The 27540-nt window shown below is 45.3% G+C and overlaps 1 protein-coding gene across 1 annotated transcript in view; it reads left to right on the top strand.

The window, feature by feature from the left end:
• Positions 1-7904: 7904 nt before the first annotated feature.
• The window catches only part of bsna (bassoon presynaptic cytomatrix protein a), an 83990-nt gene continuing 64354 nt past the window's right edge, over positions 7905-27540 (top strand). The window contains exons 1-2 of the mRNA XM_061832454.1: positions 7905-8038; positions 23122-25005. Of these exons, the coding sequence (XP_061688438.1) occupies positions 7913-8038; positions 23122-25005 (2010 nt within the window). The 5' untranslated portion in view covers positions 7905-7912. The remainder of the gene's footprint in view (positions 8039-23121; positions 25006-27540) is intronic.

Here is a 27540-nt window from a genome sequence, read left to right as displayed (position 1 = left end):
TTGCACTCTCTGGCTTTCAATATATGCTGTGTTTAAATATTTGTGTATTGTTTTAAAAGTGTGTTTCAAGACTCGAAAAAAATTTATGTAAAATTAAGTCTAATATTATTTTTTTTTTCAAATTTGTTTTTCCGATATTTATGCGTATTTCTGTGATAAATGTGGTATCAAATTTAGGCCATATGGCCCAGCACTAGTCAGAAATCGAGATACTTATCTTAAACTTGCTGTATTGTTACACCCACCAAAAAAGTTGACGGTGCAGATGGCAGCACAGTCAAACGTCTTGACACAAAATTCCAAAATATTGTCACGTACAGAATATTTCAGGGCAGCAAGCAGCTGGCCATAACCTGGAAAAGATAAAGCTGTAATTTTTTACAAAGGTCCACTTACAAACTGCTATTGTATAAACGAATGACACTAAATGATACATTTTTCAAAATTTTATCCATTATGATTTATGTTTGAATAATTTGTCGATCCCTGCAGAGGAAGATTGGCCAACATCAAGGAATCAGAAGCAACGTCCAAATTTTCTTTCGTGCTCCCATCCTGTTGATACAAGTGGTGATTTCCTGCGTGGCGTATTGGCACCATAATTAGCCAGAATCTGGAGCACGGCTCGTGCAATTATCTTCCATCAATAATCGGAGTGAGCCACGACTGTACTGTCATTTAACAAACTCTGTTGCGCTGGTTGGAGTTACAGGAAATCCAAACAGAGCCTGCAGCATCTTGGGCATCGTAAAGCCCAGTAATCTAATAAGTGCTACTTCCATCCCTAAGCTGTGACGTCTTAGCATCAGATAGCATTTAGTCGAGGAGAGTGATGCCAATTAGGAGGATCAGCCCGAGATTACGCTCGTTTCATTATGTTTCTGCATTTATGCATGCATTTTATTAGTGACATGCTCACCTGCTTTTAGTCACTTTTTCTGACCTGGAATTGTAGTTCAACCTGCTACGGACATATTCATGTATTATACAGTACTCTGTGGAATTAATGCCGGGGTTAACAACAACAAGTTTAGTCCACATCATTATTATACACAAAGTTATCCGAAGCCATTTCTATTTTGTGCTGGTATTGTCACTGCATCCACTCTGACTGGGTAAAACTGAGTTATGCGACTCTTATGAGTATGGATGAGGAATTTTGAAACACCCACACACGCTGATGCGTTTGCATTTCTCTTTTTGCTTGTTGAAAAACGACACCTGTGAAGGATGTTCAAAAGCTCATCTGCGGAAGTGATGGAAAGTGTGGGAGTTGGACTCTTTCTTTGGGAAAAGTGGAGGTGTTTAAACACCCACGGTGTTACTGTGACATCCCCGGATACACCAACATCTGATATCATAACTGTCACTGTCCAGCATTAGATATATTATATTTGTTTTTTATATATATATATATATATATATATATATATATATATATATATTTCGGTGGGACGGTGGAACAGCTGGAAAGCATTGGCCTCACAGTTCTGAGGACCCGGGTTCAATCCTGGCCCAGCCTGTGTGGAGTTTGTATTTTCTCCTCGTGGCTGCGTGGGTTTTCTCCAGGCACTCCAGTTATCTCCCACATCCCAAAAACATGCATTAATTGAAGATTCTAAATTGCGCTTAGGCGTGATCGTTAATGTGACTGTTGTCTGTGTCCATGTGCCCTGCGATTGGCTGGCAACCAGTTCAGGGTGTACCCTGCCTCCTGCCCGTTGACAGCTGGGATAGGGTCCAGCACTCCCACAACGCTCGTCAGGATCAGCTGTGCAGAAAATGGACGGATGGATGGATGGATATATAAAACTCTGATGTAAAAACAAGACTTATTTCATGTACAGGCTTTTTTGAATGGCATATTTTGCCTCTCTTTAGAGCAGGGGTGTCAAACTCATTTTTGTACCAGGCCACATTGTGGTTAGGGTTTCCCTCAGTGGGTTGGTATGACTGTGAAACCATAAAAATCATGAATTGCCTTATCATATTTACACATGAAGTTTATGAAATAGTTTTGGAATGACAAATCAAGGTTAATGGGTTTTTCAACCATTGTTCATGTTTGATAACACAAAAATGATTATAATATCTCAATGCTATCATTTATGATATGACAATTTGAAATTTTGCTTTAGATTTTCAACAAAAATCATGGAAGTTGGCAAAGATGACGGCCCACATAAAATCATGCAGTGGACTGAATCTGGTGCCCGGGCCTTGAGTTTGACACCTGCGCCTTAGCGTAACTCTCTCGCTACAATCCGATCGAGACTGGACCCAAGAGCGGGTGGAGGCGGAGAGGTTGCAATGAACACTTTTTTGAAAGGGAAGTGAGGATGGTCCTTAGGATGCGCTGGCAGATTGTTGAGCCAGAGGATATGCGGCGGGCAGCGATGAGGGCGGCTGCCTGGCTTGACTGTGAAGTGGCAGAGATTCATTTGATAAGGAATAAGGAGGATCCACTGAGGACAGGGAAGAGCACGAAGGTCAGAGCGATGACAAGGACTTGAGTGGGCTTACTTGGAGACATTTTGACACATGGAGATGCTGCAATAATTCGGAGAGACTTTCTGGGATCTGGCAGGCATAAAATTTAATGCAGGTGATAATGAGGGCCCATTGATGAGAGGTGCCGGGCCGAGGTGGCGATGGTTATTGCGAAGAGAGAGAGGGAGGGAGCGAGAGAGAGAGAGAGCGAGAGGAGAGCAAAACGCCATCCAGGCGCCACCAAAAGGACTGCAGGGCACAGTTCATGACATTTGCGTTACTGACTTTCTATAAAAGTGTCAATTTCATTTAAAAATCCCAATTTCCTCTGATTGGTTGTCTTTGTGTACAGTAGAAGATCCACTTGTGAGAGCACATGTTTGTTACGTTGTGGATCGGGTGCGGAGAGGTAGGCAGAGACCGTCACTACTGATGTAGATAAGCACAAGAAATTTTGATGACCTGATCTCAGGACTCGGCATAGCTAAAGCAACAAGTGCACCAAGAAAGCACAGATACCTCCTCCGAGGCTAAATACCATCGGTGTGGACTCGAGTCACATGACTTGGACTCAAGTTAGACGCGAGTCATGTAGACTCAACAAAATGTCACAAGACTTGGACTTGAACTGTAATGACTTGAAAAGACTTGCGCTTTGTACCAAAAGAGTGAGATATGTACACTCAGTATGCCTAAGATCACTTTATGACGGGGATTTCAGTGAAATATCCATCAATTTTCTGAGCCGCTTATCCTCACGAGGGTCGCGGGAGTGGTGGAGCCTATTCCCAGCTGTCAAGGGGCAAGAGGCATGGTACACGCTGAACTGGTTGCCAGCCAATCGCTGGCCACATGGAGACAGACAAGAGTTGCACTCGCAATCACACCTAGGGGCAATTTAGAGTGTCCAATTAATGTTGCATGTTTGTGGGAGAATAAAGTGCCACATAGACAGGGCCAGGGTTTGAACCCCAGTCGTCTGAACTGTGAGGCCAATGCGCCACAGCTGCAAATTAAATTGGAAATTGTTAAAAAAAATCCAATCTTCTCAAACCTATTTTTAACATACAATAAACAAGGAAGCTGGGGTAAACAAGTTGTGTGCAAAACAACTCATAAAACTCTCCATGGCAACGCTGCTGTAACTTTCACTCAATGAAAAATGCTTCTCTGCTTGCATCAAGCCTGGTTGAAGTCTCGCCCCCAAGAGCCATACACCCTATCGTGATTGCTGGGTTCGTCAGCTCTGCTCACAGCACTGTAAAAAAAAGTGACATTCATATAAAACTTGAGGGTGCACTAACATTAAACTTTCATCGTAGGGTCGAGGCCACAAAATATTATCTTAGGGGCTGCAAATGGCCCACGGGCTTCCAGTTTGAGACCCCTGGTATAGATGATGGATGAATAGATGGATCATTTTTTGAAAAAGAAAAACAAGGCAAAGTATTTTTGAATTAAATTCGATGATGCTGTAAAATGAAGCTAAAATGATGCAAAATCCGCAAACTCCATTTGGCCTTGATATGCACGATTATGCTGTCGTATCAGTTGTTGCTATTTCCGACCAAACTGCAGTCACTCAGGCCTTTCTCTCTCTTTCTCTGTCTCTCTCCCTCACTGCCGTTTGTCATCAGACTGTTTTTGCCAGCACGTCTTCCTCCCTCCAGCCTCTTTGTTGTTCAACACACTGCATGCTAATTTTAGGCTCAGTGTACACACATGAGTGCTGACAGAAATGTGTGTCTGCATGTGTGCTACGCGAGAAAGAGCCCAGAGAAAAGAGACGATTCATTGGTTTCTGCAAGGATATCTGCAGATCGATAGTTCTCTCAGTGTAAAAAAAAAAAAAAAGATTTTCAAATGTTTCATTTCAACATTACTGTTTTTTTTTTTTTTTTTTGACAACAGCACCTATGTCAACTTCCCAAAGGTCTTTGAAGGGGTTGAGGAGTCAAGTTATTTCACACAAAACATCCAAGCATGCCTTTGTGGACCTTGTTTCGTGCATTGGAACTAAAATTGGCCTTCCTTAAAGTGTACCCACTAATTATTGAAAATATCTTCCTTAACACTTAATATTTGGGATCAGTAAAGCAACTCTTAGCTCCCTGATACTGGAGTGGCTCAGAGGCCTGACTTTGGTGCTGGCAGTGCGGGATCAATTCCCACTCAGTGATGGTATCGATATGTGCCCTGTAACAAACTGACGACCAGTTCAGGGTGTAGTCTGCCTTTCCCCTGATGTTAGCTGGGATAGGCTCTGACACTCTCACTACCATTGTGAGGATAAGCGGCTTGGAAAATGGATGTGAGTTAAACCATCTTTTCATTGATTAATGAACCTTTCTGACTGGTGACTTAAGCTCCGCCCCCCCTTAGCTAAATTTGCCATGTCCCACAAGCTTCCAAAACGGCGATTGAACAGAACAGGTTTGAAGTCGATTCTCTAACGCGTATTCCTGATAATATTGCAGTATGTTTTTTTCCAAATGCGTCACACTTGTCCAAGAGAGTTCTACAGAGAGGTCTCAACTATTTCACGCAAGGATATGTACACGGAATTAAGATTTTGGACGGCGCAGGACGCAATGTCAGAGTTACAGCATAACATTGGCAATTGATGCAAAAAAGTTTGACGCCTCACAAACTTCATATTGAAATCCAACAGGATCAAAGAGTGAAATCGTACTGCGCATGTAAAGCAGGGTGAGTACTTTTTACTTGGAAAGATCACGAGTAATATCATTGAGTGGGTGAAGTCATTTGACTTGGCTCGTAATGGAACCCAGTGCTCTGTCTTAAAAGTCTGATGTGATACAAATAGGCAAATAGACATTGCTCTTGCATGACATTGTGCATTTACTTATCCCCAACCCAACTCTTCGTCATAAAACATGACACACTTCATTCAGCAGGTCAGTGATACACTAACAAAGTGAAAGTTGTTCTGCAATGTATAAAGCGCTGATAATAATGAAATCAAACTCAGCGAAGTTACTTCTCCATCACTTACCTTCGAACATACAGCCTTGTGTTTGTTCATATTTTCCACACTTAGTTGTACGTGCGGTCTTCCGGGAGCCTTAATCCATCGTAGACACTTCGTCAACTGTGTTTTAGGCTTTGGAAAATGAATCAACCGGGCCACTTGTAACCTAGTAGGATATCTTTCATCAGAATTTCACGCTCCCCAAGCACATCTGAGGACCATTTTCTTCCTAACATTAACTTTTCAAAGCGCACGCGACTGATCACCAGCATTGCTTGTGAGAGATGACAATAAACGGGGCGGGTCAAGGTCGGGGTTATGACAATGCGGCTATCTGATTGGCTGTTATTGTACAAGTGATTGACAGGTCGGAAAGGTCCGTTACATAATTGAGTTGACTGTAGCTGTCTATCCGACAATTTGTGATCACCGCTCTCCACGATAAAAAGTAAAAGGAGATTTTTTTTTCATAAACGTATATATATATATATTTACACACACTATATTACCAAAAGTATTCAGTCACCTGCCTTGCCTCACATATGATCTGAAGTGACATCCCCTTCCTAATCAAGAGAGTTTACCATGATATTATTCCGCCTTTTCCAGCTGTAGCAGCTTTAATTTTTCTGAAAAATGTTCTCCATGAGGTTCAGGAGTGTGTGTATGGAATTTCTGAACATTCTTCCTCAAGCGTATTTGTGAGGTCACAGTGATGTCGGATGTGAAGGCCTGGCTCTCAGCCTGCGCTCTAACTCATGCCTATTCCTATGTACCTTGTAACTTGGAATCTAATTTAAATCAAATATTTTTTCAAGCAACTAACTAAGAGTCCTTTCTAAAGCAGCAATCAGACGACCTTTTTAAGGTAACTTTGGTTAAGCTGTTGATTATTTGTCAGAATGTCAAAACATGGCTTCTAGCTTCAGTCTACAGGGGGCACTACGTTAACGCTTCTTGGCCCCTCCGCTCCTCTTCCCTCAAGTAGAAGGGTGCCCTCACGACTCTTTATCACGATCTTCCCACTCCTTTTCCTTGCGCTTATCTTCACGCCCTTCCTCACACCCCCGCTGCTTTTTTTTTTTTTTTTTAACTATCCTCTCTGTGCCAGAGATGCGGGAGGAGGATTTATCTTTCCTCCTGCACAGAGAGGATCAGGTCTATTCTGGGAAAGTAGGATGAAAAGCAAGGTAAGTGGGGAAAAGAGGGAGGGGTGGCGTGAAGACGGGGAGAAGGTGAGATTGACGAGGGTTGACTCTTCTTTTGGAAAGTTCCTACAGTCAAGCAGGACAAACCTGAATGTACACACACACACGGCCCCACGCTCACACACACTCACTCCCATCGACACACACACACACACAATTCTACGAAGACACAAAATATGCGTTGATTTAAACACGTCCATGTGAAACGTAGGCAGCTGCAAGCCCGGCAGTTCAAGTGTGGGAATTTCCTAACGAGGCATTTGAAATGACGGATGTGTCTGCTGGCACTCACATGGCTGCAGATGGAAGGATGGCGGGTGGGGCTTTGAGCCAGGCTGAAGCTACACCCTCACAAAACTAAAATGCAGATGTGACTTCGCTAATACACTGGAAGCTTTTAATTATGCTCCATTTGCAGTACAGGCAAGCACAAATTTATCACGGGCTACAGTTCCAGACCCACCTGGGATATGTGAAGATATGAGATACAGAGATAGGCCTACCGTATAAAAAACAGTTTTAAAAATATTTTTGCCACCCACTCCCAGACGACTTAACTTAGGGTATCCATCCATCCATTTTCTTAGCTGCTTATCATCATGAGGGTCACGGGAGTGCTGGAGCCTATCCCAGCTGTCAACAGGCAGGAGGCGGGGTACATCCTGAACCGGCAGGGTACATGGAGACAAACAGCCGAACTCACAATCACACCTAGGGGCAATTTAGAGTCTCCAATCAATGTATCCTGTGTTCATCGATAGAGTTAAACTGAATATGATTGATCTAACTCCTAATCTAATATAGCCTTTATCACGTGTGTACTCTTCCTGCAGTAATAACGCAATGTTGAACCACTATAGTTTGCACACTCGATGATGCAGTTGTCAGAAACAACTGTCAGTATCTGAAAAAAACAAAACAAAACAAAAAAAATCTGCATAAATTGGTGGTACCGCTACCTCTGTGACCCGACTCCAGATAAGCGTAAGGAAATGGATGAATGGATTTCTTTTTATCTCCCTAACCAAACCGAATTCAAATACAGTAATTCTATATTAAAAAGACTTGCTTTGTACTCTAAATTGCCTGTAGATGCAAATGGTTTTGTTTTTATATGTGCCCTGTGATTGGCTGGCGACCAGCTCAGGGTGTATACTGCCCCCCCACAGAGCTGAAATGAGCTTTGACTTCCTCTTGGGTAAAATGTCCTTTTTGTCAAAGCATGTATGTAAACAAGATCCATAATACAATTACATTTCAAATGAGTCATTGGCATGGCTCGGCAGGACCATTTAAGCATATGAAGAATGTTACATCTTATCTAGCTACCTTATTGTCTTCTGATATGGTGAGTAGTACTGGAGAGGTGAGAGGGGTTCAACAAAATATTTGTGGCTTGGACGCACATACTGCAAAAGTCTTCATCATGTCATTAAATCCATGCTTTTGCAACGCATAAATGCACTATGTTGTTGGCAATGTTCAGCGTGAAAGACTCCCTGATTGGGTTCCTTTCATGTCATATGCAAAATTATGCAAACGATTCAGCTCAAATTGCTCGTTTGTTTGTTGTTTCTAGTCAATTTTGAGAAAAATAGTCAATAATGGGATCGGAAGTGTTGTAAAATTTCATTTGAAATTTTTCTAATGACTAGTCTCCACAACAAGGTACTTACGTATATGATTAGTTTGCCGTAGTTTCATTTTCTTCCGCCAGATGCTCTTACTGACACGACCCTTCCATTTTTTTAAATATGGTCTTGGGACCCGAAGTGGGTGCGCCATAGGGCACCAGTTGGAATCTGCGTTGATGGCATGAAAAGTCATGTTTGCAGTCATGTCAGTGGGTTTGCAAAAATGTATTAAAAAAATAAATAAATAAATCCCGCTGACAAATGAACTCAGATCCATCCATAGAAATGAATGAATCGCCTAGCCCTGACACAACCTATTCCTGTCAGAGTTCAATTTAACGTGGGCTTGATCACACAGCACAGAGACGTGAAGGCGGGAGAGAACAGCGGAACAGAAGCTGCGGGAGGATTTCCAAAGGATGGCTGGCTGCTGCTTCAACGTGATAACATACTGTTTTGCCTGAGCTTTGCAAACAGGTCCGTGCTGGATGGGAGATGGCTTATCTCACATTTTCCTTCTTCAACACTGGAGAGACCATTTGGTGGGGGCGGGTGTACCTAAATGCAAGACAAAAAAAAAAAAAAAAAAAAAAAAAAAACAGTGTCAAGCGAAGAAATGTTGGAAAAAAAAAATCAGCATTCAAATAAAAACAAAACAAAACAGAAATAAAGCAATAATCACTGGAGGGGAAAAAGCACATATAAAACATTGGGATAGTCTGACTTAGTTCCACTGAGCACAAGAACACTGCATGCAATCACCGGAAACAAGAACAGCTTGGACTAATTACAGTAATGCGACAGCTACGTAGCTCGAAAGGGAAGTTAAGGAGCTAATTGGCGGACGCACAAAAACCCGATCATGACGACAAAGCCATCCATCCATCCATCCGTATTCTGAGCCGCTTATCCTCATGAGAGTCGTGGGGAGTGCCGGAGCCTATCCCAGCTGTCAACGGGCAGGAGACAGGGTACACCCTGAACCAGTTACCAGCCAATCGCAGGGCACGTAGAGACAGACAACATTCGCACTCACAATCACACCTGGGGACAATTTAGAGTCTCCAATTAATGTTACATGTTTTTGGGATGTGGGAGGGAACTGCAGTGCCCGGGGGAAACCTACGCAGTCACGGTTGTTCCACAGTGCCGCCACGACAGCTATTATGGAAATATTAAACATCTACTTCACTCCATTCCTCTCGTCCGGCCCCCCATCTATCTGTCCATTCTTGGTCTGCATGTCCAAGCGGTCACACGGTTTGTGTGCGCACTGGGTTGCCAGAGAGGTCGCAATCACACTGGGTTTGTTCCAAAGTGCTGCGACAGAATATAATTAGGAAACACTGTGGTGTGATTGCAATCAATACCATCGAACCAGTTGAGGTTGTTCACTCAATAGAGAACGCGTTTGGTGTCAGAAAGTCCAGGGCCCGGATTTCAACCCCAGACCTCAGAACTGCAAACCTCACTCGGTCATCGTGCAGCCTGATTAAAAGATGATTTATGAACTTGTTTTTGCGATGTCAGTGTACATGCACAACTATACGTACATTGTGTTCTGTAGGGCGCACAGAATTCCATTTGAGATGTTGTATACTACGCTCAATTGCTCTCAATGGAGGGGAGGGGCAAAGGAGAGGGTGCTGTGTACACAGCTGGAGAGTGCAAAAACCTGCAAGGCGCCAATTATGGTTCATTGATCGCACTTTGCCTTGCTATTATTTCAGCATCTGTGTGTGTGTGCGCGCGCGTGTTTGTGTGTGTGTGTGTGTGTGAGAGAGAGTCAGTGAAGTAAGCAAACATCCCAGTCTGACTCCCTGGTGTGAACGTGTGATTGAAACACGAGACTTGCAAAATCCAGTTCTATAACTCATTAAGGCCAGTGTTCAGTTGTTGAATGGAAGTCTGCAAGATCAGGATCCTCTTGTTTCCATTTCCAGTTAATCAACAAGGTCATTGTTCTCACGTGAAAGTCCGTAAGGATGACTAATAGATGTGTGCGTTTTCATAATTGGCTGGCGACTCTGTGCTTATGGGAAAGGTTCCATGAATGTCCTTTCCTCGTGCGGCATATTGATCAGTGCCAGTAAGACAAACTGTCCTCTCATTGGAGTCATTCTGGATAAAAGGCTCGACTCAACGACTTCTAGTCCACATAAGTAGCAAGCGGTTAGAGACCTTCCCCTGCAATAAAATGTATCTTGCAACAGTGAGCATGCCACACACAGTTTTGTGAATATTTCGTTATATCTTTTAAAGGGGCACCAATGAAGATACGTCACTTTCTCCAATTCTATAGTTTTCACAACGGTGTTTACTCACTTTTGGTGCCAGCGGTTTAGCTATTAATGGCTGTGTTATTTTGAGGGGACAGTAAATTTACACTATGATACATTTGTATGTACGTACTCCCTGTGCCTGTGTGGGTTTTCTTTGGGCACTCCGGTTTCCTCCCACGTCCCCAAAACATGTATTAATTGGATACTCCAAATTGCCCTTAGGTGTGATTGTGAGTGCCAATGGTTGTTTGTCTCTGTGTGCCCTGCAATTGGATGGCAACCAGTTCAGCCGAAGATAGTTAGCATAGGCTCCAGCACTCCTGTGCCCTTTGTGAGGATAAGCGGCTCAGAAAATGAATGGATGGCTGAGCTAGCCAACCAGCTCGTTTGGCTCACTTCTGCTTCGTCGTGCGGGCGTCTCTGCATCCTCTGTCGTGTCATTTTGATCTGCAGCAATTCCAGTAACTGACGGCCGACCGCTCATGAAAATCCTGCAGTAAGTTTAGTAGGTTTCGGCCACCTCGTCTGATGTGCGGTGGCCTCTGAGGGTAATGCGATTATGAAAGAGGACTTTATTTGGACAAGTGCAGGCCTACAATATTTTTAATCAATAGCTGTAATAATTTACAGACATGTGCTACTAGTATCTTGTATTTACGGTCCAATTTGCATGTATGAATGTAACAAATATTAATGCAAAGATTCAAATTGAAAAGCTCCCAAAATTTATGCATAACCGTCCGTGCTTCCACATTTGTAATGCTTTTGCACATTTATATGGTCCATTTATTATTCATGCATCGGTATAATATTTATTATCCGTGCCTCAATCACAGAAAGTAAAAAAAGAAAAAAAAAAGAAAACCTCAATAAGTGATCAAACCTGTGAACTGCTGGGAACACTGAACTCGTCCTTGTCTTTCAATCACTCTTCTCCATTGTTCTCTGTCAACTTGAGTTCCTGAGCCAAAAGCAAAACGCAGCACTTTGATGGACGGCTCTATTACAATAAATGCTGCGCACGTGTCTTGAGATGCAGGCCCGTATAGATCCTGTAGGAGTCTTTGAGAAGTGCACTGCACAAGCTGCAGCTATTTTTAATTGTGTGGGCTTGAGTGTGCCTCATATGTATGTATGTGGAGTATGCTATTGGCCGTCATGTTGTGCACTGGACTGCCACAGTCAACCACAAACAGCTTAAACTGGCTTCTTGACTTTACATGAATACAATCGGATTCTTGCTTCACCCTCTTTGAACGTCTTCTTATATAATAAATCTCTCTCTTTCTCTGGTCTTACGTTTGACGATTGACATTCATTTGTCGATGGGAGTGGGGAGGTTTTGGGTAGGGGTGCCTGCGTCCATTGCCCCCCCCCCCCCCCAAACCCCGCACCATTTGCACACCACTGGTGCTTGAAGTAGTTAGTGTCATGGTCCTGCCGGTCCAGCCCTGGCTGTGGGGGTTCCCGCGCGGCCGCGCTGATTGGGAGGCGTACACCTGCGCCTCATGCTTGTCATGCCCCTGCCTTCCAGCACGGGCTGGCCATGACCAGCCAATCAGTAGATACACACCTGCGCCTCATGAACTCGAATGACAAACAGTATATATCGGACCCTTGGAACGACTGGTCCTTCGCCAGATCCTTGCAACTCATGCCCCTTTCCTGCGCTCCCGTATCTCTGATCGTGAACCCCTCCGCCTGTTTTCCGACTGACCGCGTAAGTCTGACTCCTTTGACACTTCTGCCTTCTTTGATCGATCTCCTGTGTACCGACTCCTGCCTGCCCGCGGACCTGCTCTCTACGCCCGACGTCCTGACTACCGCTGCTGCACCTGACCCGATCCCCGAACTCGGAACAATAAACGTTTTTCCCGAATTACCGAATTGGGTCGTGACAGCACTAATTCCCTGTAAAAACATCACTGCCAGGCTTGTCATTCAGACAATACCACAGTTGAAACATCTTTAAATCTCTTACAAAATACAATAAAATATGAAAACATGATATATCAAACATATTTCATTTTTCTGCAGTGCCATTTACTGAATCAGATCGGATGCTTCCCACTATCTTAAATTTGAGTGTAACGGTGATGGGTGATGGGTTTCTGGAGATCTAATCTATCCATCTATCCATTTTCTTCACCGCTTATTCTCACAAGCGTTGCGGGGAGTGCTGGAGTCTATCCCAGCTGTCAATGGGCAGGAGGCGGGGTACACCCTAAACTAGTTGCCAGCCAATCGCAGGGCACATCGAGACAAACAGCCAACTCACAATCGCGCCTAGGGACAATTTAGAGTATCCAATTAATGTTGCATATTTTTGGAATGTGGGAGGAAACCAGAGTGCCCGGAGAAAACCCACACAAGCACGGGGAGAACATGCAAACTCCACACAGGCGGGTCCGGGATTGACCCAGGGACCTCAGAACTGTGAGGCCAACGCTTTACCAGCCGCCATGATCATATCTATATTCCTAATTGTCTTGTTCAAATGTGATGTTAAATTCACATCATCCCTCACAACAAAATCTTGGATAAAGCTGAGACAGGCCATCCATCTATCCATTTTCTTACCGCTTATCCTCACAAGAGTCGCGGGAGTGCTGGAGCCTATCCCAGTTGTCATCAGACAGGAGGCGGGGGTACACCCTGAACTGGTTGCTAGCCAATCGCAGGGCATGTAAAAACAAACAACCAGTCTCACTCATGCTCACACCTAGGGGCAATTTAAAGTCTCCAATTAATGCATGTTTTGAGGACCTTAAAACATAAGCTTCAAAATTAAGTTTGGATTAGTGGTGTGCATTCGGTGGCGAGGCTTTTATGTACGATTTACCTCAGTTAATCCACTTTATAATGCCGAGTTGGCGACTGCTACCAAAGAAAAGTTCCCAAGAGGCTTCAGTGGGCTCATAAGCGTGCAACGCGATCGGGTTCAACAAATCCATTCTGAAATCAAGGTGATGGTTTAAATGGCTTATTATTTAAAATTAAACAAACTAAATAATAGTAGTATGGCTGGCGATTTGATGTAGTTTGACAGAAGCATCACGACGGTCAATAGAAATAGTCGGCAACCTCTTTGTCGCCGATGGCACGGCCGGTTAACAGGTTTCTAAAAATACGAATCAGTGAAAACCAGGCCCACACTGTGCCAATTCCTAGAAATCATATTCAGTGCAATAATTACCATTTAAGCCCTTACACACCTCTCATTACAACCAATATCATGTTGCAGTTATACAGAGCATTAATACGATATAAAAAAATCACTATAATAACACACAATGGTGTCATGGACATCTGAAGTAGTTCAGAATCAATATTTACTGTAAATGTAATGTGAAAAAAAATCATACAAAAGGAAGACAAATATGTAATGTGATTGGTCAAAAAAACATTCATATCGCTCTAGATTATAGCTGAAAAGTTTAAAAACACTGGACAGCGCAACAGTATTAATTCTGATACTGTTTATACCAGCACCAATGTAAGTATATTAAGACCCCCACAGCAGAAAAAAAGAAAAAGAAAAACAACAGCAGCAGCAAAAAAAAAAAAAAACCCTCTTCTTCTTTAGGAAATTGTTACAGTTCAAATTTCCTCTAGTGAAGGATACAACGAGGGCTGACCAGATCTGCTTTGTGTCAGGCTGAGGGAAATTTATAGCACCGTGAATATGTATTATACATAAAATGTTGACAGACATTCTTGCATTGATTAAACAAGAGCCTTATTTCCAGTGAGGGTGCTAATGGCCCTTGGCCAAATGAAAGAGGGAACAACTGCAGGATGGTTGTCACGTATGAGGAGCCATTAAAGTGTGCTGAGGTGCCCTTGAAGTGAAGCCTTTATCATACAAACATGACCGCTGCCTTTTAACAGCCCCTTTTTCAGAAAGACTGTATCGTGTCGTTTAAAAAATACACATCTCTTTGGCACACATTTTATTTACTGTGAGAATCTAAGTGACACTTTTCTTTTCATAATAGCGCCATGCATCATGCAACAAATGTATTTCATCCTATATTTATTATAATTGCGACTTTCCTACTGCTGCATTATTGTTACTGAAGGATGGTGCATTCCGACGAACACATTTGGATTTTGTCCCTGTCGTGGGAATCACAATCAGAATCATCTTTATTTACTCAGTATGTCAAAAAACAAATAATTTCTCTCTAGTAGTTCCAGAAACCAAAGTAATCCTCTGACACTTCCCTAAAAGAGCTTTTAAACATGGGGAATGTGATTCAGGTGAGACATTCGGGGTCAAACTTAAAAAAACAACCCATTAAAAAATACTGGCGTGAGTTCCTTGCTGTGCTTCCTTACTTTCGCAACAGAATATTTCGCAGCTGGCGAGTCCATTACATTTCTATTTGTACCAATGCTTGACATTGTCACGACCAGAACATGGGGTTGGACCCCAATGCACAACTTGGGAGACGTGGAGGCGGTTCGAGAAACGTTTTTATTCAGTCCAGTGTCGGGGATCAAACAGGTAGTCCACGGAAGCAGTAGTAACAAGGTCGTCAGGCGTGAGAGGCAGGTCAATAGGCAGGCAAGGGTCGGTACACGGGAGAGCAGGACCAGAATCAGGAGAGTATGGGAACGAGGCATGAGGCAATGATCTGGAAAAGGCCAGACCGTATGTGGACTTGTATTTGTATCAGCCGTGATTACGTGGAACGGTGTGCGCCTCACTGTTTGCTGCCGGTGCGTGCTACATCGGGACCGGCACAGCCAGAGCAAGGACCGGCAGGACCATGAGAGTACACCCCCACCCCCACCCCACCCCCCCAACGGCCAGCCCCAGACGGCCCAGGTGCACTCAGGATGGGAGGCGTGAATGTTGCCATCGACCACGAACCGGGACGGGATCCATGAACGCTCCTCGGGACTGTATCCCTCCCAGTCCACCAGATACTGGACTCCCCTCCCCCGGCGACCAAATGACAGGAGCCAGCCGATCACACAGAATGTAGGGTGAACCTGCATGGATCTGGGGACCTTCTGAAAAACTGCGACTGGGTTAATCACCTTAGTGATGGGGAATGGGCCAACGAGCCTGGGAGCCAGCTTGCAAGGACTCCATCCAGAGTGAGAGGCCTCCTCTCGAAACCCAGACGCGCTGGCCCACTTTATACTGTAGGTCTTGTCGGTGCATCCCATCCATAGCAGCATTTTTCTGGCTTGCTCCCAGTTTCGCTTATAATGCCAATGCAGACGACACCAGGAAATCAGCACCTACAGACGGGAAGAGAGACAGGGGGTAGCCATAACATGGAAGAGGGCCACACCTGTCGATGCCGAAGGAAGAGGGTTGTGAGTGGATTCCACCAAGCTGAGGTGCCGACTCCAGGTGCTGTGGTCGTGAGAAGCCAGGCATCGGAGTCCAGTCTCCAATTCTTGGTTGACCCGTTCGGTCTGGCCGTATGATTCTGGATGCTGGCCTGAGGTCAGACTTGCTGTGGCCCCAATAAGGGAGCAGAACTCCCTCCAGAATCGGGAGATAAATTGAGGGTCCCTATCTGAAACCACGTCTCTGGGCAAGCCATGGTAACGGAAAATCTTATCCAACAGGAGCTCAGCCTGTTCAGGGGAGGGAATCTTCGGCACCGGAATGAAGTGGACCATTTTAGAGAACCGGTCCACCACAGAGAGGACGGCAGTGGGACCCTGCGAGCTCAGGAGGCCAGTCACAAAATCTAAGGATATGTGGGACCATGGGCGTTGGGGGAAGGAAAACGGGCGTAGTTCCCCAGCAGGCCGTTGTAAAGAAGGTTTATTGGCTGCATAAACAAGGCATGCATTGATGTATTGTAGTATGTCTTTTTTCGAGGTTCGGCCACCAGAAGCATTGTTCCACCACCGACACAGTCTGATTCGTGTGGGCCCAGTCTATGCCCTTCCCCCTCAGTGGGGGCATGACAAAGAGTCTGTTGGCAGGGCATCCGACTGGGCTGGGAGACTCTTTCAAAGCTTCTTTCACTTGGGTCTCGATCTCCCGCATGAAGATCGAAACAAAGCAGGATTTAGGGAGAATCGGGGAGTGCCTGGCCTACATCCGCGATATGGTGCCTGGCTTGCCGTCCTTGGTCCCTGCTCGGAAGGACACCATGACCCGGAAGCGAGGAAAGAAGAGTCCCCACCTGCCTTGTCAGGCATTTGGTCTTTTGGTGGTCTTGAAGTACTCGACGTTCTTGTGGTCCATCAGTCCCAGGAATGGAACCTGAGACCCCTCCAGCCAGTGTCCCATTCCTCCATAGCGGTCTTGACTGCGAGCAACTCTCGGTCTCTGAGGTCATAGTTGCGCTCCGCTGGAGGCAATCTCTTGGAAAGGAAGGGGCAGGGGATACCTGTTTTTAACTGTGATGTCATTCAGGCCCCGGTAGTCAATGCAGGCGTGCAGGGTTGTGTCCTTCTTTTCAACAAAAAAGAAGCCAGTTCCGGCAGGTGAAGACTGGGGTATGGATAAGACCTGCCGCCAGTCTCTCATGGCTTGGTGCTCCGGGCCTGTAAGAGAAAAAAGTATCCCACACGGGGGTAGGTAATTCAATGGCACAGTCATACAGCCAGTGAGGTGAGAGAAACTTAGCCTTTGCTTCAGAGAATACTTCAAACTGGAATAGCAGGGAGGGAGTAGTGACAAATACGCCTCCGGTTGCGAGTCCCGCGGTACTACCGGAGCGACCGCCGGATCCGCTTTCCCCAGGGGGTGCGAGGCACACAACGCCACATTTCGAGCCCCAATACTTGAGTTGGCTGGAAGGCCAGTCAATGAGGGGGTTATGGTCCTTGAGCCAGGGGCTCCCCAGAATGTTGTCACTGTTCTGGGAGTCGAAAACGTGGAAACTCAGGGATTCGGTGTGTGCATCAGGGAAGGTCATGTCCATAGTTTGAGTATGGTGGAGTATTCGGCACAAAAACTTGCTGTTCAGTGCATAAGCGTACCGGAGATGCCGTGTCCTAAATGTTTCCAAGCCCAGTAAGTCAACTACTTGCAGGTTCAGGAGGTTCACGTCTGACCCGGAGTCAGTGAACACCATAGCTGAACACGAAGGTCCGCCTCTGCTTAGCGTAACCTGAAGCAGGGACTGCGTCGAACCACCCGCGGTGTAGTTTAAACTCACCGGTGTGGACACCCTGAGTGCTGGTCGTGTGGGCTTATATAATAATAATAACACCGACCCTCTCGCCGGCATTGTTGCCGCTCCTCAGGGAAGCTGTTGACCCCCTCGACTTTCATGAGCTCCATCCCATCAACCTGACCCGTTTGGAGCGCGGTCTGTGATACGAGGTTCCGTCGGGCATCCCCCTGTGGTGCGTCGACCCAACCCTGTATGGCGAGCCTCTGGTCGATCCTCAGGGCAAGGCCGATAACCGCGTCCAGGTTCGTGTGCAGTTGTACTGCGATGAGGCCGACCTTGAATCCTGGGTGACAGCCCCTGGACGAATGCATCAAGGAGTGCTCCCTGGTTCCGCTGGCTCTCTGCCGCTCGGTGTCACAACAAGAACACAGGGTTGGACCCAAATGCACAACTTGGGAGACATAGAGGCGGTTCGAGAAACTCTTTTTATTCAGTCCAGTGTCGGGGATCAAACAGCCAGTCCACGGAAGCAGTACTAACAAAGTCGTCAGGCGTGAGAGGCAGGTCAGTAGGCAGGCAGGGGTCGGTACACGGGAGAGCAGGACCAGAATCAGGAGAGTGTGGAAACGAGGCGTGAGGCATCAATCTGGCAAAGGCCAGACCGTACGTGGTGTCCCATTTGTATCAGCCGTGATTACGTGGAACGAGGCGCAGGTGTGCACCTCACTGATTGCTGCCGGTGCGTGCCGCGTCGGGGACTAGCACAGCCAGGACAAGGACCGGCAGGACCGTGACAGACATCACTTTCATTAGTCAATTGCAATTTAGTTAGCAGTGAGCAGGAAAGCGAAGCTCACGAGAGAGGATGGCTTCAAAAGAGTCGTAATAGCAGTCGTGAGTTCCTCCTCCTGCGTGCTGCTTCGGCTCTTCGATTGGCTGTTCCTCCAACCACATCCTGTCCCCTGCACATCGGCAGGCTAATTAATGACAAATTGGATTAGAGTGTCACACTGAACTCTGCCCCCCCATTCTCAGCTGAGACCCCATGATACAGAGATCAGTATTTTGATAGATGTGATCACACGTTGGTTTTACTAGCAGTGGTGCTTATCCGTGGGATGATCACAACTGCAAATGGGAATGTGTTGGTGTGCGTGTGTGTGAGAGAGAGGGAGCGAGAAAACATCTCTGAGTCAGTTTGACTGTCGAAACCATGCAGAGACCCTCTGCTGTGCGCAATCTGCACATTGACAAAACAACACACCCAGTACTTGAGTGTCAAAGTATCAAGCGGGCAAGACTTCTGTACATGACAGAGCCACAGAGATACCATGCTACATAGACTCTAGATTTAAACAAAGTAGAATTTATATTATAAGGGAAAAGACATACAACTTTAAAGAAAGTGAAAAATACCTGCAAAGATTTATTATGGTGTTATAAGCAAATCGAATGTCTCAAGACTTGGTACTAAAGTGCTGTATACCATTTTTTACTCTGCTCAAATAAAATATGAAACCATCCATCCATTTATACAACAACACAATTAAGTATGGGGAGAACACAGGCACAGGAAGACCAGAGCAGATATTCTTGAATAATAGAGCTTGGAATAATCGGCAAATAATCAAAAACTGCTCCATGGTGTGACTGTGAAAGGTTTTGTTAGAAATAATTAGCCACACTAACTCCGTCACCATCTAATATCTGTACACGCCTTTATTTAATTGCTGCTTTATCTTGAAAAAATACATGAATCATCCATCCATCCATTTTCTGAGCTGCTTATCCTCACAAGGGTCACTGGAGTGCTGGAAAATATCCTAGGTATCCTTAAGGAGGAGGCAGGGTACAGCCTAAACTTGTTGCCAGGCAATCGCAGGTCACATATAACCAAACAACCAGATGCACTCACAATCACACCTTGGGGCACTTTAGAGTCTCCAATTATTTGCATGATTTTGGGATGGAGGTGGAAACCGGAGTGGCCGTAGAAAACCAACACAGGCACGGGGAGAACATGCAAACTCCACACAGGGGAGGCCGGGATTTGAACCCCGGTCCTCAGAGCTGTGAGGCCAATGCATCACCGTGCCGCTAAATCATTTTCAGCACAATTCAAATGTGAGCGAGTGTCTTTTCATGCTTGTGATCTGTTATTCTACTATTCTCTCCATGTCACATGCACTATTTATGTTAGCAAATGGTTAGTAAAATTGAGCATGCAATTAACATTTAATTGGATTTATTGCGAGTACGGCAATAAAGCATCGCTTTCACAATAAAATGCATTTCTGGTTCGATGGTGAGATTTTTATTTTTTCTGCAGCAACATCTTCCAGACACAAAAAGCCAAAGAAAAAGCCCTTTAGGGTTCACTGTTTGGACGTCCACTGAACTGATGTCTCGTGCAAAATGCCGACATCTCGATGTCTGCCCTTCAAATCTTTGTGCAAGTTTACATTTTAAGTTTTATGTTGAATTTCCAAATTGTTTGACTTTAGAAGAGTGTAACTAGTGTATGGAGTTTCTTATACATTCGATTGAAAACGGAGAGATATTATGATTACATAGGATTTTTTTTCCCTCCCAGATAAGATTATACAATATATTCCAGTGGGGAACCCTTCTGTTAGTTCAGGATTATGTGATTTTAAAGTAGAAGTGGATAGTCCTTGGGGCCGAGCTGTTAATGAAGCGCAACATGATTAGACCTCGACCGGATTAAGCAACTGCGGTGCTGATTCTGTTCCCTGCAATGTTTCCTTTCCTCCTCAGCCTTTCCCATCCTAGCCTCTATTTGCTATTCTTTCAAGCGTTTGTTTGCATGCTGATTATAAAGTACAGTACAAAGCAAATCATCAGTGGCATCTAGCCATGTTGCAGATGGTCATAGCTACCTTTCTTCTCTTTTCTTTCAATATGTAATCATGATGGCAGAACATACAGCAAAAATTTGACTTGCAAATCTCTTTCCTCTTCAACTATATGAGGACCAAAACCTGATTAAAGAGAGCGAGAGTCGGGAAAAAACATAATATTAAGGGGAAAAAAGGACAAATAGGAAATGGTACGGATGTCGATGGGTACAGGAGATGAAAAGAAGATCATTTGTATAGGTGACCCAAAGGGCCTGAGATTGGCAATGCTAAATATGAAAACAGGAAATTGGAAAAAACTGCTTTTCTATGCACTATATTTCTCAAGAGAGAAAATGTTTTTTTTGTATTGATTTTTTTTAGAACATTTAATTTTCATTTGTATGTGTCACAACCCATCGATACGGAGGGAGGACCCAAATGCAGGACTCGGGAATTGCAGAGGTAATTCGGGAAAAACGTTTATTGTTCCAAGGTCGGGGATCGGGCAGGCTGTCAGGTGCAGCAGCGGTAGTCAGGACGTCGGGTGTAGAGAGCAGGTCCGTGGGCAGGGAGGAGCCGGTACACGGGAGATCGATCAAAGAAGGCAGAAGTGTAAAAGGAGTCAGGTTTACGTGGTCGTTCAGAGAACAGGCGGAGGTCGGTGCACACGGGTTCACGATCAGGGATACGAGATTGCAGGAAGGGGGCATGAGTTGCAACGATCTGGCAAAGGACCAGTCGTCCCAAGGGTCCTATATATACTGGGTGTCATTAGAGTTCATGAGGCGCAGGTGTGTATCTACTGATTGGCTGGCCATGCCCAGCCCAGGCTGGAAGCCAGGAGCATGACAGTATGTATATACGGTGGTTCAGCTGGTAAAGCGTTGGCCTCACAGTTCTGAGGACCCGGGTTCGATCCCAGCACCCCTGTGAGGAGTTTGCATGTCCTCCCCATGCCTGCGTGGGTTTTCTCCGGGAACTCTAGTTTCCTCCCACATCCCAAGAAAATGCAACCTTAATTGGACACTATAAATTGTGATTGTGTGTGCGGCTGTTTGTCTCTATGTGCCCTGCGATTGGCTGGCAACCAGTTCAGGGTGAACCCTGCCTCCTGCCTGTTGACAGCTGGGATAGGCTCCAGCACTCACTGCGACCCTCGTGAGGATAAGCGGCAAAGAAAATGGATGGATGGATGGATGTTCAATAGATAACATTAGTCTCTTAGTCATTTAAAGTGATGAAAAAAAAACAACATCACTCAATAAGAACTTTATGTGACAATCTCCCCTAACAGAATGGATAAGCAAAATAATCACGTTTCTGCCATGATTGATGCAGGTAACGCCATTATGTCGAAGCTCTTTGAACCAATTTCTAATTCTAACATCATATTATTAACACCAATGAAATTTCAAATGCAAAAATAAAACATACCACTGCAGATGATTATCGCTTGATGAGGACTTCAAATTAGCAGCAGCGGAAGGGAGGGTGGGTGTAAGAGGGCTGTATGTTTGCGCATTGCATTATGGGAACAAAAGGGGATGGGAGCAATGTGAAGAGATTTACAGTGCTGTGCTCAAGCTGCAGAGATGCTAAAATAGCAGTCTTTATGGTGGCGGAGTGTTGGCGGCTGATGCAAAGCTGCGAGGACAGACGGAACGCAAGCAGGTCGACACACCTCACGGAGCAGCTTTTCCATGTCAGAAGAGCATCAGCAGTCATATGGAGGATGAGGAGAGGTGATGTTGTGGGGTGGTGAAGGGTGAGGCTCCTTTCATAATCGTTCTCATATTTGTTTGGCTCTCGTTTGTGACTTCCCGTCAGTGTGCGTGATAATATGCATTCATTTTTGCCACACTAAAAATCTTCGTTAAGTTACGTTGATTTCTTGACAGTCACGATATAGCAGATCTCAGCTTTTATTTCTGGTAGAAAAAAAAATGCCGGCTACCTTTTCACTTTTCACCAGAGTAAAAATGGTGTTTATTTTCTAAAGCCGCCCATATGCACATCCTCTCTCATTGAATTCTGTGGCATTGAATTCATAGAGAATCCATGTGGTTCATATTAAAAAGGGTCTGTATTGTGTCAGTCTACCGTGAGAGTAACAAATCATGTGATGAACTGTGATGTTTTAACAGCATATCTTTCCTGTCCACGTTTGAAGACAAACCACAACACATTTTCTTTTGTATATTACATTTGTTATATTTTGTTCCATAATGCTTTTGGTTAGCCTTTACGGAATAAAATTGGGATTTCATCTAAGCAACAGAAAACTGGTGTACCTACTGCATAGGATGAGGATCTTTAAGCTTTTAAGTTTATAAAAACAACGTAACTAAATTCCAACTTTCACTTGCACCAACATGAAAGAGTAAAAATATATATATTTTTTCTATCCAGCACATCATATCATAGTACTCTCTTTTTGTATTTTACAAATGCCAACTCTGTTTGGCCCGAGTTGCGGTAAAAATGAACGATTCCGAGGATTTTAACAAAGTTAAAGGACAAAGATTAAAGACGCTTTTTGTATTCTGGGTTGCAGGTCCAGGAATGGCTGTGTCTCAATTGTCAGATGCAGAGGGCTCTCGGCATTGATATGACCACACCTCGTTCTAAGAGTCAACAACAGATCCACTCGCCGTCCCATCAAGCGAAACCTCTTGTCCAGCCTCAGCAGGCTGCACCTCAGCCAACACAGCCGACGACTGCAGCACAGCCCAAACCTTTGGCACAGAGCCAGCCCGCCCAGGAACAGCAGCAGCAGCAAAAACCGCAGACACAACTCTATGGCCAAACTCAGCCCTACTCCCAGTCACAGCCATATTCACAGTCCCAAACATACCCCCAGTCACAGCCTTATTCTGACTCCCAGACTTACCCGCTGTCCCAGCACTATCCCCAATCCCAACAGTATCCCCAGATGCAGGAGCATCCCCAGTCCAAACAGTATCCCCAGTCCCAGCATTACCCACAATCTCAGCACTACCCCCAGTCCCAGCAACACCCACAGTCCCAGCAGTATCTCCAATCCCAGCAGTATCCCCAGTCTCAACAGTACCCTCATCTCCAGCAGCATCAACAGTCTCAGCAATATCCACAGTGTCAACAGTATCCCCAGGGCCAGCAGCAGCCTTACCCGCAGTCCCAGTCCGGATCCCAGCCTCAGCAGCAGCCTTACCCGCAGTCCCAGTCCGGATCCCAGGCTCAGCAGCAGCTTTACCCGCAGTCCCAATCTGGATCCCAGGCTCAGCAGCAGCCTTACCCACAGTCCCAGTTTGGACCCCAGGGTCAGGAGCATCAGCATCAGCATCAGCAGCAGCAACAGCATCAGCCTTATCCACAGTCTCAGTCTGGACCTCAGGCTCAGCATTATCCCCAGGCTCATCAACAGCCTTATTCACAGTCCCAGCCAGGGCCCCAGACACAACCTCCTAGTTCACAAGGCTTACACACTCATACGACTTTGAGTGGCCCCCAGAGCCAGACAGATCGCTCCCACCAGGGTATGAGGCCTGACTCATACTCCCAGAGAGGTCCAAGAGCTGCTGGAGGTTCTGGAGGAGGCCCCACTCAACCTGGTGGTCCAAGGATCCCCCACCCTGGCGCTGTACCCCTCCCTGGCTTGACAAAAGCACCCTCCCAACCCGATTTGGGTCGTGGCTCTCCCATGCACCAGTCAATGGCACGGCACCATGACCATACCAGAAGCGCCGGCTCCTCTCCAGCTCACAAGCCCCAGACCCATGCTCCAGCCCAAGATGGACTGACCAAGCTGTTTGGTTTTGGAGCTTCCTTGCTTAACCAGGCAAGTACTCTGATCAATGTAGACCCTTTGCCCACCTCTTCCACCCATCCCAGTCCTGCACGGGGCAAGGTTGTATTCAGTAATGCAACTCCTGACAACAGGCATCCACAGCAAGGGGCCTCGGGGGCCAAACAATTTGGCATTGCGGGTCTTCATGGGCCAAGCCAAATGAGTGGCCCACATGCACCAAACCAAATGGCCGGCTCTCATCCACCGAACCAAATGGGGGCCCCCCATGCAACGAGCCAACTGGGGGGTCCGCATACACAGAGCCAGGTAGGAGGTCCGCATGCACTGAAGCAACAGCACCAGACCGTACCCCACCAACAAGGAATGCCACAACAGCCGTCGCCCGCCCTTCAACAAAAAGATCCACAGCAACATCAAGGTCAGCAACACCGAGAAATATCCTCACATATACAGAAGGCAGAACCAAAGCAGGAGCCTGCGATCGCTCCTGGCGCAGCTACGGAGCCAATGAAGCCCAAAATCAACTGTCCTCTGTGTAAAACAGAGCTGAACATTGACAGTTCCGACCCACCCAACCACAACACATGCACACAGTGCCACACTCAAGTGTGCAAGCTTTGCGGCTTCAACCCGACGCCACATCTGGTCGAGGTAAGGAGAGCGACACACGAATGCCATACAGTCTGCATAAAGTATCTTGCACACAGATACTGTATATTTGACAAATTCAATACATTTATTGGAGGAAAAGGAAATGGCCACGCGGGAAAGAAAGAAAAAGGCGACCAAACAAAGGTCGCACTCAATAGGAAAATAAAAGGCAGAAGATCGGTTAAAGGGAACACTCAGTTCATCATCAACTAATGGAAAAAGAAATACCCCAAAGTGAGAGAGGAAGCGTGCGACTCATGCAGACAAGAAGACTGAGAATGACTTGTCTCCTTTGAGATGGCACGGTGCCTTCAGGTTCTTTGGGGAATACAGTTGGTCATGCGACTGTACTATGTTAGTGCCTGCAGTCAGACCCAAAGTACATAACGTACATGGTTATATTTAGCTACTACTGTTGGCCGCTGATGTTATTTAGACCAACAAAGTGGGCGTGCGTGCGTGTCTGCATTGTTGAGCTTGAAAACTAAAACGGGAAGAGAGACAGAAGCAGTACGCCACCAAATGGATTTTTAAAATTAATTTTATGACATACTGCTGCAAACTGTCTTCCCAGTCATTAAATTCTCAATCCTCATGTATACTGTACAGACTGGGGTTCAAATCCCGGCCGCCTCTGTGTGGGGTTTGAAGGTTCTCCCTGTGCTTGCGTGGGTTTTCTCCGGGCACTCCGGTTTCCTCCCACGTCCCAAAAATATGCAACATTAATTGGACACTCAAAATTGCCTCTAGGTGTGATTGTGAGAGCAACTGGTTGTCTGTCTCCACGTGCCCTGCGATTGGCTGGCAACCAGTTCAGGGTGTACCCCGCCTCCTACCCATTGACAGCTGGAATAGGCTCCAGCATTCCCCGCAACCCTTGTGAGGATAAGAGGCTAAGAAAATGAATGTATGGATGGATCTATTCTGTATAAAGTATCATACAAGATTACAGCAGCAGAAAATGAGATAGATCGGAGGTTTACTAAACACAGACCCACAGAAAAAACTGAACTACTCATAGAAGACTACAGATGACTGACAATTTGCAAAAGACAAGAATAGCGTGTGACAGATAAACATGAAGGGTTGCACTCGATTTCTCAATAATTCATGTCAGTTTTTAAAATATAAATAGAGTGATTAAATATGTACAAGGCAGTGGTGTATCGTGAAAGAGCAAAAGTGACGAGTCAATGGGTTTACTTTATTTTGCCAGTGTTTATGGACTTTATTGCAGACTTTAGTGTTTTGAGCAGTTTCAGAGAAAGAAAAAAAAATTCAACCAACTTTGCACAGGGGACGTGCACGAGACAAGTATGAAAGTAGGATTTATTTCATTTTTGAAAACACGAGACAACCAAATTGCATTTTTCTCCATCCATTTCCCAGTAAATAATGCAGGATTCTCAATGGTACAGTTCAGCGCAACCATACAAGCTGCCGACATGATGGAAAGATGAATATGAACGATAATGCACATGCATGGACGCACACACACTGCATGAGCAGGTGTTGGTGACTGACTGTCAGTCCACCTTTCACAGCTGTTGCCGGTGCCGTCTTCTCATTATTACTGCAGCATTATTACCTGTTTGTATTCTTATTGGACGTGAACGGTTGATAACACATCATCATAACATTTGTGTGCGGCTGCTCGTTGAAATGAAAAAAAAAAAAAAAAAGAATAGAATGCGGGGGTCTGTGGTAGAGTCCTGTGAGGATCTGATTTTTGAGCTCCATCACCGACATGACCTCCCAAAATTCAAGACTGGATGTGCCACCCTCAAAGCTTACATTCAAACCACAAACACTCAGTGTTGGGAAGTAAGTAATTACATGTAATGAGATCATGCCATTTGATTACAAAATGTATATAACTGTCATCCATTACATTACTTGGAGAAAATTGTGCACATTTGTCATTAGGTCAAGGTATTATGGTATGATGGTTTGAGCTGTACACGTAGTAGGCAAGAAACGTTTTTGTTATGTATTTGCATTTCATCATTTTTTGTCAGTTTATTATTTGTGTGAAGAGTGAATATATGTTCATACCAAAATATCGATCAATGATTTGAATACACTTTTTGGGGGAAGGAAACATCTCAATGCTCTCTTGATGCATTTATTAAAAATGAGATCATCAAAACATAATCACATGTAATTAGTTCTATTACTTTGCGACTAATTACTTTTTGCGGCACAGTGGAGACTGGTTAGCACATCTGCTTCACAATACTGAGGACTGGGTTTCCCCGCCTGTGCGGCGTTTGCAGGTTCTCCCCGTGCCTTTTCGGGCTCTCTCCCGGGTCTCTGGTTTCCTCTCGCATCCCAAAAAGCTGGTACCAAACAGGTGTGAATGTGACTGTGAATGGTAGTTTGTTTCTTTCTGCCCTGCGATCGATCTGGCGACCAGTTCAGGGTGTACCCCGCCTTTTGCCCGAAGACAGCTGGGATGGGCTCCAGCATGTCCGGTCCTCAGAATTGTGAGGCAGATCTGCTAACCGCTTGGACACTGTGCCACCACGACATTCG

The sequence above is a fragment of the Syngnathoides biaculeatus genome, chromosome 2 (genome assembly GCF_019802595.1).
Source record: "Syngnathoides biaculeatus isolate LvHL_M chromosome 2, ASM1980259v1, whole genome shotgun sequence".
In the NCBI taxonomy this organism is placed as follows: Eukaryota; Metazoa; Chordata; class Actinopteri; order Syngnathiformes; family Syngnathidae; genus Syngnathoides; species Syngnathoides biaculeatus.
The sequence above is the reverse complement of the archived record's forward strand: the minus strand, read 5'-3'. Positions and strand labels throughout refer to the sequence as shown.